The 11,848-nt window shown below is 37.7% G+C and overlaps 1 protein-coding gene across 8 annotated transcripts in view; it reads left to right on the top strand.

The window, feature by feature from the left end:
• The first annotated feature begins 441 nt into the window (after positions 1 to 441).
• dgki (diacylglycerol kinase, iota) overlaps positions 442 to 11,848 on the top strand; it is a 54,205-nt gene continuing 42,798 nt past the window's right edge. For 7 of the 8 annotated variants that reach the window (XR_010895582.1, XM_067390871.1, XM_067390876.1 and 4 more), the window contains exon 1: positions 442 to 1,044. Coding sequence is in view for 6 of the 8 variants with exons in the window: in XM_067390871.1 (XP_067246972.1) it covers positions 833 to 1,044 (212 nt within the window). In the remaining 2 variants the exon portion in view is untranslated. The remainder of the gene's footprint in view (positions 1,045 to 11,848) is intronic. The other variant, XM_067390874.1, reaches the window with a different exon arrangement.

Genomic DNA, 11,848 nt, shown 5'->3' with positions numbered 1-11,848 from the left:
GCCAATATAATGATTAATATATTCAGCCTATGATTTAATGTGATAATATTATAATAACACTAGCATCCAGTGCTTTTCTGTCAAGTCAAATATGTGGGGGCTTTATAGCTATATTCATATAAAATTAATATACGAATAAATGTGAAGATAATAACTAACAGCTTTGTCGTCGTAACAAATGTTAGGGGGCGTGGCCAATATGATAATATTAGTAGTAGGCTAATGTTAATATCATAATAATATTAATGGTTATTTTTAGTTTTTAAATAAAAAATACAAGCGCTATAAATCTAAAGGATCTATATTTATTTTTTAAAATAAAAAAACATTTTTTTTCGAGGCGTCTCTTCCTGCCTGAACAAAGAGGTTTGTAATCCCAATCAGGTCCGTGTAAACACCGCTTCTGCGTCTCGTCTCAGTCAGTCGGGCTCTATCACAGCCACAGTGGACACGTCAGAGATCACCACGCATTTACACGCGTGTGCGCGCCTGAGTGTGTCCAGTCGGAGACCCTCTGCCCTAGTTTTAATGCCTGATGCTGCTGCGCGTGGAGGATGAGGAGGCAAATCCCAGAATGTCCTCGCCGATGGATGCAGCTGTTGTTGTAGTTCCGTTGGATAGAGTCGTGCGTGCGCGTGAGTGAATCTATCGATAGATAGATAGATAGATAGATAGATAGATAGATAGATAGATAGATAGATAGATAGATAGATAGATAGATAGATAGATAGATAGATTTTATTCATCCCATGAGGGACATCGGAGGACACATTTGGAAGGAATTTTAAGCACCGGAGGAGAGAGGGGGGGTCCACTCAGTGCCGACCGGAGCATGATGGACCCCCTGCCCGACAGACGCGCGTCTCAGGCGGAGCGCAGCAGCAGAGGAGCTGCCGGTGGGGAATCAGCGGACGATCAGACACGCGCCTGCGGGAGAAACGCTGCGATGGGCGGCAGCGACAGTCTAAGCAGCTTCGCCGACATGGAAGACTCGCTGGAGGAGAAACTCAAAGGTCTGGCGTTCAGGAAACAAATCTCTTATAGGTAAATATGCCGTTTAATTCATCCCTACGCGTTTGTGTAGAGCACTGCATATTTGTGCATTTATTTCTCCACCATATGGAGCGGTAAAACGTGTCAGATGGTTTGTTTGTGTTGTGCGTTACTCCTTGTGTTTAACAATGTAAACCCCATTTGTTGTGCAAAGCAACACCCAGCCACCTTAAAAAACAGAACATAATAATAAATATACATCGTGGTTTGTGCTAGGATGTCTCTGTGAAAGGAGATTATTAGTATGAGAACAGTACGTGCATTAGGGTTAGTGTTGGTAAATGAACTGCATTATGTGGAAACCGTTTTGTTGCACAACATTATGTGCATGATATCTGTGTATTATCGTTTGGCCCGCTATTGATTTGCTAGCAGGATTAAATTGTGTTTTCCTCTTGCACGTGAAACCCTTGGGCAATCAGACAGGCACTTGTATTGAATAATTTAATTGACATTTGACCAGTAGCCTATAGACAATAAAAATGACACGAACAGAGCAATGCATAGCTGTCTGGTGATGCATTAGACATCCGCCACGGTGGAGAGACTGACTCCCCAATGTCAGGGGCAGAAACGGCACGCTTTGCCTTATTAAAGGGATAGTTCACCTAAAAATGAAAATTCTGTCATCATTTACTCACCTTCATGTCGTTCTAAACCTGTAAGAATTTCGTTCATCTTCGGAACACATATGAAGATATTTCAATGAAATCTGAGAGATTTTTGTTCCTCTGTTGACAGCTCTGCAACTACCACTTTGACGCTTCAAAAAGTTCATAAAGAGATCGTAAAATGAATCCATATGAATCCAGCGGTTTAGTCCAAATTTTCTGAAGAGACTCGATGGCTTTATATGATGAACAGATTTAAGTTAGGCTTTTATACACATATAAACATTCATCAACACACACATCAGTTGTGGTAAAAGGAAGCTCATGCACGTTTGCTTGACGTGCGAGAACCAACGAGGTTCATTCTCGTGTTACGCATCACGTTTGAGCTTACAAGAACCAATGAGGTTTGTTCTCACGCACCGCGCAAGTACGCTTGAGCTTCTGTTTATGTTCGCTGATCAATGTTTATATGTGAATAAAAGCCTAAATTAAACCTGTAACTGTTTTACGATCTCTTTATGAACTCTTTAAAGGAACAAAATGATAGTTGCATGGCTTGTCAATGTAGGGACAGAAATTAAAAAAAATCTTCATGTGTGTTTTTCGAAGTTGAACGCAGGTCTTACGTGTTTGGAACGATATGAGGGTGAGTAATTGATGACAGTTTTATTTTTTTAATTTTTGGATGAACAAACCCTTTAAAGGTCATTTCGGTACTGAATGGTTTTCAATTCCAGTGCATAACAGTATCTAGAGCATCATAAAGCCCTCTTATTGGAATTAATCACTTACTTTTGCTTGTGCAATCAATGGTGCTTCTCTTGTGTAGACCTTGTAAAGCTGTTGAAAACATCTAAATCTAATCTTTTTTTGGCTGCACTGATCATGTTGGACATGATTGGTCTTTCCAGAATAGTGGATTGAGACGTATCGACAACACTGATTTCATGCTGAAACATCAGCTGATCAGCCTTATCGTCATCACTGACATGAATCAAGCAGAGACGTGAGAGAACTTGCCTGTTCGTTTCTTCTCAGGGACCCCTGATTTGACCTCCCCCTTCTCTGTTTTCCACCTGTCAGTGGAGGAGGGTCACTGCTCCTTCAGAGTCTTAAGGTCAGCCTCCTCCGGGCAGATCAATCCTCCGCTCACAATTAAGGCCAGTCTCTGAAGAAATGATCAAAGCTGTCCTTTCTTTCATAGGAGGATCTATATCCATCTCTAATTCAGATAAGACGTCAACTAGTCCCATGAAACCCAACCACACTATCAGTAAAACAAACAAACCCAAGCCAATGTGGTCTAAAATGTGATTTGTCTTAGATAAAAGTGTCTTGTTCAGCTTTTTTAAGCAAAGGCTCTAAAAATGGAAGCTTTGAAGTTGCCAAAGACACAAACAGGCACTGTTCCAAAATCTAGTGAGCTGTCTTGGGGTTTACTGTCTACATATGCAGCATCCTAACTGTAATGGATCCTTGTAGGTGATTTGCAGCACTCTATATGGACAGCAACTTTGTGCATCCCACAAAAAGCGTTCCTCACATGAAATGCACAGGAAACTCAACTCACAATTGATTTCAATATGATTTCCTTTGATTTTATAGCAAATGGCTTTATAACAAATCTCAACTGCTTGATTATTTCTTCACAAAATGTAAGAAAATTATCGCCCAGCTCTTTATATAAATAGTAGACAAAATAGGAGACAAAATCTGCTAAGGGGTAATAATGGTTTCACTATTGTTTATAACAGAATCTGCATTTTCATGGGTTTAAGTAAAATATATTTTTGTTATAAGATACAATGAAAACAACTTTGTGCATCATTTTACCTCTCCAGGTAAAAAAAAATGAAATGAAAAATACGAATTTGCGTCAGCTAAATTTGAAATTTTTGACTAGCCAAACATGTCAGTCTCTGAGTAACATGTAAATAAAAGTCTGTGTTTACGTAATATATATGTGTGTGTGTTCTGTGTATAATAATTATGTATATATAAATACACACACATTCATGTATATATTTAAGAAAAATTTTATATTTATATATAAAATATTTGTTTATATGTAATATAAAATATATATATTTATAATACATGCATATATTTATAAACTTTATACCTGTATGTGTGTGTATTTATATATACATAATTATTATACACAGAACACACACATATATATTACGTAAACACAGACTTTTATTTTGCAAACGATTAACCGCGATTAGCTGCAGCCCTAGTAACGTGATTTATTTAAGCCAAGAAATGAACTTCATTCAGTTAAAGTTATAATGTATAAAGAACTACACAAAAAGCATTTTTAACGTCTCACGTTTTATAATTACCCAAAAATCAAACGTAGTTCACTCTTCACGCACGTTATCATGTCTGTCAAAAGCTTAGGCTGGCTGTCGGTTGTTATATTAGATCTAAAAACACTGACCAAACACACTCATGAGCCTCAATCACTTCCCTGAAACTAAGAAATAAATAATAATTATTCCCTTACTACCTGTCTGTCAAAAAATAACATGCACAATACACAGTAGTAATTACGAGAAGCAGAGGTCCAGCGAGTCACGCATTTCCTAGAAAACCCAAACCACCGGATGTTTTGACTACGTCATCGCTTTCCAAGAAGAGGGAGAAAATGGCTGCCTGAGCCGTTTCAACATGCTGTCTGTCAGAGATGATGTATCAGAGATGATACATAATACATAAATTTGTTCTTCGCTCACTGAAATTGATCAGGGAACTGAGTGAAATACTTCACACTGCATGCTAAAGGGAATAAACGCAACTCCAATTGAAAAACTCCATCAGGTTAGTGAACATCGTTCAACATGTATGTTATATTTTGACAGACATTTTTTATGACTTTGTATTTCTGTCATAATTTTGACAATAAATGAACTTGAGATGAGTCCCTGTAGTCATTCAATTTCACTTTCATATGCTGATATAATATATCTTGACAGGATATTTTTACAAAATGTAGTTTGATCACTATGATGCATTTTTACATGATCTGTTACATAATAACCCCATTTAATATTGACTTTTATCTTAGTAGACAGCATAATCAGCATATTAAACATGCCTTTTGGAACAGTCTCAAAATGCTGCCTAGGTAGGTTTTGGATCATAGCCTCTGTTCTTCTTCATACTCTCCTCAATTAAAGCACTTATATCAGTTTTTTGTTATCTAGTGAATCATGTTCAGCTTATAAAGAGGCTCTTGTGTCCACTCTCTCTCGCAGTGTAAATGAAAAACTCTAGGAGTGCAGCAGCAGACAGTGGAACATAAAAAAGAACTCATGCATTTTTAAGTGTCCTATCACAGCCCGATTGTAGATTTATCCATGCTTGACACATTTTCACTCTGCCAGGCTGCTGAAAAGTTAAACATGCATATTTATTGCGGTCTGCTCATTATCAGAGAGTGCAAAACACTTGTTTGTCAAGCTTCTTCAAATGGTGGACGGTTACTCTATTAACTTACAATGCTAAATGACCAATTAAATCTGATTTAAACTAGTGTGGACAGAAATATTTTACGTCTGTAATGTGTGAAGAAGTGTATTCAATGAGGAAAAAAAATGGGGTGGCTGGAGGGCCGGTGCTGTAAAAGTAAGGGGGATTGGTGATGTCATCAGAACAGGAAAGTTGTTTTAGGATCAGAACAAATTACATTTTGATGGAGGATTAGAAACTTCTCCGTAATAAAGTGCAGTCATGCATAATTACACTAGGGGTCCGTAAATAGGGTCAATTTGTTCATTGTTGACTGCATTTTAAATCCAGAACATTCAGTCATCACAACAAGGAAGCATATACCAGGAAGTGATGCATTGTGCTGCCAGCGACGCTGCAAAATAGATGGGAATGGGTTTAATATTTGATTGCTTACAAGTGTTGTGTTTTATCAGTGAAACTTTAATAAGAGCCCTGGTGCATTTAGTCATCTGTCAAGTTGTGCCAGTCCTCCTCCTTTTTGGCACTTTGCTTTATGTGTTTGGCTGAAATCAGCTGTGTAGACACCCAATTAGGACGTACCCTTCACAGTTACTTTACTGTGCTGTGTTATTTTTTTATTATTCTCATTTCTAGTTGGCATTGATTCGGAGTGCGAAATGGCCGGCACACCTACTGTAAATGTTGATGCGTAAGTGAAATTGTGTGTAAATACTGTACGTAGGCTGAAATCAAGAAGGAGGTGTTCGACTAGTCGTTCCATCCATGACTAATGTACCTTTTTTGGACCTGCTGTTCTTTTGTAAGTTGCGCTTCATTGGCTGACGTCCAGCTGACGTGTTCAATCATGCAAAGGTATGCTATGTGCGTAAAAGAGGGCAGTGTCTAGGTACTCGTCTCGTTTCCTGCGTGCTGAACATAAAACCCCGGAGCACGCAGTAGATCCTGATGGCAGACACGAGTAAGGATTTTACATAAATGGTCATAATCTCTCCTGAAGATGGCTGTGTGCAGACCGGGCGGCTTAACGCCGATAAAGCCAGTCTTTTTTTTACACTGTGGCGGGGGTTTGTTTTGCAGTCTGAGGAGATACATTAAAGGATTGGAGTTTTGAAGCTTTTCCTTATTAGGTATATGAGTGTAAGAGGATTTTCCTGGGCTGTTCTGTTCAGTGAAGCATCACATTTGCTGCTGAGCTGCGTCTCATAAGGGGTCGAAGCAGAAATTTAGTCCTAGGCTTTTGTCTTGTAGGCCTGGGCTGTGTTTCCACTTGATTTAAAGGGCACCTTTTATTCAAAGTCTTGATTTTGTTTTTGGGGTCTACTAGAATAGGTTTTCAATGCTTGATTTTTTTTTTTTTTTTTTTTTTTTCCCTAAAATACACATTATTTATTTTTACATGTTTTTCCCAATCTTTCAGTAACGCTCTGTTTAGTTCCTGTCTTTATGGAACACCTCCTTCCAAAAAGCACAATGTGCTCTGATTGGTCAGCTGGATCAGTGTGTTGTGATTAGGGTTGCAAAGGGGTGGAAAGTTTCCGGTAAATTTCCATGGGAACTTAACCGGGGGAATTGGGAAACTTGAAAAGAATTTACGGGAATTTACAGGAATTTATGGGAATTAATTGAAAATTTTGGGAAATTTATATAAATGTATAATATTTATATAAAATGTATCATATACAAACATAAATATAAACATTTTGTTTGGTCATAACATGAAATTTCTTTTTCGCATTCAATTAATTCTAATTTAGTAAATATGTAAAATATTTTTATTGCAGCAGTTGTTATGTGTTATTTATTTCAGTGTCACATTTCCTTCAGAAATCACTCTAATACGCTGATTTGATACTCATTTACTGTCAATGTTGGAAACAGTTGTGCTGCTTAATATATTTTTTGATATAATATATTTTTTAAAACCTGTTTTTTTTTTTTAGGATTCATTGATGAATAAAAAGTTAAAAAGAACAGCATTTATTCAAAATAGAAATCTTTTCTAATAATATCACTTTAATATCACTTTTGTTTAAATAAATTTCAAACATCCTTGCTGAATAAAAGTATTAATTTCTTTCAAAAAAAAAAAAAAAAAGGGAAAAATTACTGACCCCAGAATTTTGACTGGTAGTATATATTGTTACAAAATATTTCTATTTTAAATAAATGCTGTTCTTTACATTTTTATTCATCAAACAATCCTGAAAAAAAGTATCATAGGTTATAAAAAATATTAAGCAGCACAACTGTTTCCAACATTGATAACTGAGTATCAAATCAGCATATTAGAACTGGGGGCAATGCACAGTGCATGCAGGGGGTGTGTCCTCAATAGCCTTGCAGTAAGTAGTGTGCTGTGTGAATGTCAGGATAAAAATTCAACTGAAATTGGATTAAATCTGGTTGTTTTAACCAAAATTATGCTGCAAGATGTTTTTTTCAACTACATTTAAGTACCCTGTTATAGGCTAACCTGCAATTTTGCAAATTCCCTGTTTATTCCCATAAATTCCCTTTAATTCCCATATATTCCCATTAATTCCCATGGAAAGTTTCCAGCTTTGAAAATTCCCGGAATTTTGCAACCCTAGTTGTGATTGATCAACCGCTCCGAGTGTGTTTGGGAAATGTCCTGCCCCTTACCATAACCGCAAGTTTCAACACACTACTAACTTACTCAACGAGGCCATTTATTTTGAGTATGCTTTGGGTGGGAATTATTTAAATGAGCAATATTGTGATGTGTGCCTTCCTGGAAGAAAACTCAAGATTACAATTGATGTGTTTTAGAGAGTTCAGAAAGTGGAGTGACTTTGTAACTTTGCAGACCTTTTTCAACAGCAACACTAATAAAGTCCCCCTGGCCTGTAGTCAGTAATTTTATCCCATAAAACTCATCTGTGATCACCAAAATGACATATTTATGTCTTCATGCTTTATAATAGCTTTAATGTAACTCTACACCTTTGCCTCATTTAGTATACGTGGTATGAATATGCAAGTTAGCCCCGCCTCCACTCACTCACACCAGTTTAAGATATCCACTCCTTGATGTGATTGGTTACAAGGTAGTGTGTGACGTCAGAAACACCAGAAATTTCAAATCACGTTTTTGAGACTGTCTTTGGTTCACTTCAGTTTTAAGAAGAAAATACTCAATAAGCAATGGTGCTGACTTATGAATTAGCACAAGGTTTGTCTTAAAGCATATTAAAAACACCACATAGACATATAAATAACATTAAAAACTTGATTTTCACCACAGGGGGACTTAAATAACAGCCAAATGATGAAATAAGTGTCTGCGTTACTACATATCCTGCCCACAAACGAATGTAGTACATCATAGTGCTTGTTTATAACTCGTAGTTCTACTTTTGAGAAGGTATTTTAACATCTGAAGTAATACAAGCAATTTCATTTCCCTTCTTCCCTCTGCTGTCTCCTGTCGTTCCTCTGCGGTGACTCTGTCCTGCACCTGTAGTTCTGGCAGAGGAGCACCTGCAGACAGCCACCACATTGGAGGTGTGAGAGACTTCATCTCTGCTTCTGTCTCTTCATTCGTCTCCCCCCGCCTCAACAGGGAGTTAACACTGTCTCGCCGCGTGTGCCATTCACCCGCTCTAATTCACTCTGACGGCTCAAACAGGCTTGCTGGTCGTTCATAAAACCTGCTACGGCCGCTGCCGTGAGTGTGTTTTGGTGGAGCGTCAAACGAGAGAATGAAACGTGGTCTGCTGTAGGCATGATTTTGCCGTATGGCTTTAAGCACCATCATGCTTAATGATACAGCAGGTAGCTTCTCTTAGACACAAGTTTCAATGCATTTTGATTTTCTGTGCTGATTTTGCTGGAAAATCTAGAATTCTGCATAATGAATGTAAACATGGTAAATGTGTTAAACGGAGTAGAAAGCACATATGCATGCTGCTGCTTATATACAGGCTGTACTGGGATTACTGGGTGACTTTTTTTATCAGATGATGTGAGTTTTATTCATGATCTGAATCCTGACGCTGAGTAATTTCACTGATTGCTGGAGCAGTAATACTGGAATGTAATCCTACCTGATGAAGTGAAGTACGGCTTTGTGCCCAACCGTTTGTATTCATTCATGTTAATGGCACATTAGAGGATTTCATCCACTTGTGTTTGCTTTTAGTTACCTCAGGTGAATGGAAATGCCCACCGGTTACTAGCTATCCTCATTTAGTCTTTTTGATGTAGGCGAGAAGAATCACAAAAATATTAAGCAGCACAACTGTTTTCAACATTGATAATAATAAATATTTCTTGAGCATTAAATCAGCATATTAGAATGATTTCTGAAGGATCATGTGACATTGAAGACTGGAGTAATGATGCTGAAAATTCAGCTTTGCATCACAGGAATAAATAGTTTTTCAATGATATTTAATTTAAAAAAAGGCCATTTTAATGGAAGCCTATTTCTGCCTCAGAAGGAAATTTATAAATTATTTTTTTCTCACACTTGTGACATGTCACAGTTGCAGCTATTCACAATTGCAACTTAATATCTCATAACATGTTACTTTGTATCTCACTATTCTGTCCATCTGTCCGTCCATCCATCCATAAAGCAATCGAGTCTCTTCAGAAAATTTGGACTAAACCACTCTATTCATATGGATTAGTTTTACGATCTCTTTATGAACTTTTTGAAGCATCAAAGTTGCTTAACTGTCAATGGAGGGACAGAAATCTCTCAATTTCATTAAAGGTGCCCTAGAATGAAAAATTGAATTTACCGTGGCATAGTTGAATAACAAGAGTTCAGTACATGGAAATGACATACAGTGAGTCTCAAACTCCATTGCTTCCTCCTTCTTATATAAATCTCATTCGTTTAAAAGACTTCCGAAGAACAGGCGAATCTCAACATGACACAGACTGTTACGTAACAGTCAGGATCATTAATATGTATGACCCCAATATTTGCATATGCCAGCTCATGTTCAAGGCATTACACAAGGGCAGCCAGTATTAACGTCTGGATCTGTGCACAGCTGAATCATCAGACTAGGTAAGCAAGCAAGAACAGATGGGGCAATAATAACTGACATGATCCATGATATCATGATATTTTTAGTGATATTTGTAAATTGTCTTTCTAAATGTTTCTTTAGCATGTTGCTAATGTACTGTTAAATGTGGTTAAAGTTACCATTGTTTCTTACTGTATTCACAGAGACAAGAGAGCCGTCATTATTTTCATTATTAAACACTTGCAGTCTGTATAATTCATAAACACATCTTCATTCTTTATAAATCTCTCCAACAGTGTGTAATTTTAGCTTTAGCCACGGAGCACAGCCTCAAACTCATTCAGAATCAAATGTAAACATCCAAATAAATACTATACTCACATGATTCGACACATGCATGCAGTATGCATGACGAACATCTTGTTTAGATCCATTTGAGGGTTATATTAGCTGTGTGAACTTTGTTTATGCACTGTTTTATAGTCGAGAGCTCGGGGGGGAGGGAGCGCGTGATTTAAAGGGGCCGCAGCATGAATCGGTGCATAGTTAATGATGCCCCAGTTAAAAAAATTAATAAAAAAAAAATCTATGGGGTATTTTGAGCTGAAACTTCACAGACACATTCAGGGGACACCTTAGACTTATTACATCTTGTGAAAGAATGTTCTAGCGCACCTTTAAAAGATCTTCTTTGTGTTTTGAGGATGAATGAAAGTCTTATGGTTTTGGAACAACATGAGGGTGAATTTTTGGGTGAACAAATCCTTTAAGTACCTCAGTGTCTTGTTCATGAATGAGGGTAGGTCAGAACTTTATTTCTCATAAATGCAACTTTATTCCATACAATTATAACTTTTTATCTCATAATCACAACTTCATTTTATATTTTAATTTCTACCTCACAATTACCTGTTTTATTTATTTTTTTACTAAAAACCCTGAAAACAGGCTAATCCAATGAATTATTAAATTTAGTTTTGCTTTTTTGTTGCTTTCAAGTGAAAATATCGCAATGCAGTCCTGCCACTAATGGAAACAATAAATGAAAAGACGCAGAGGTCAGTGATAGAGACCTGAAGCTAGTTTATCATCTATTTCCCATGCCTGGGAAAGGTTGTAAATATTGCGGTTGCACGTGCATCTCATTTGCATTCACTCTCTGCACACATTATCTTTTCAACACAATTAGCTCATTCTGCCTCTCTCCTGGTCTTTTTCTGCGCTCTGCTCGCTAATAATAGCTCGCCATATATCTATCTCCAGCTGTGGTCTGTGTGTGTGGGTTCATGCACTGATAGCACAGGGTTACAGCAGCACAGGCCTCATTTAACAAATGATTAATTCAATTAGGCAGCAAGGACCTCAGGTGGAAGAAAAAAAAAACAGGAGGTCCCTCACGTTCCTGAAGCCCTCAATACGCTGCCCTCCGAGAGGTAGAACCGAGGAGATCCGGCCCCGCTTTTACCGCACTAATGGAGGATTCAGGGTCCTGACACACATTAGCGTTGCGTTCAGACTGCTGTTTTCAGCACACAACACAGCGTTTACCTGATCATTAGCGGGAGAGCCATCTGCCACCGTTGCTCTGTGTGTTCGGAGACCGGCTTTTTGGGACACGTAGGGATTGGTGTATTTAAGTGGCACAGGTCACAGATAGCAACTACATATTGTATGAAAGAAAACTGCAGGTCATGAATG

The sequence above is a fragment of the Chanodichthys erythropterus genome, chromosome 8, assembly GCF_024489055.1.
Source record: "Chanodichthys erythropterus isolate Z2021 chromosome 8, ASM2448905v1, whole genome shotgun sequence".
Classification (NCBI taxonomy): domain Eukaryota; kingdom Metazoa; phylum Chordata; class Actinopteri; order Cypriniformes; family Xenocyprididae; genus Chanodichthys; species Chanodichthys erythropterus.
The sequence above is the reverse complement of the archived record's forward strand: the minus strand, read 5'-3'. Positions and strand labels throughout refer to the sequence as shown.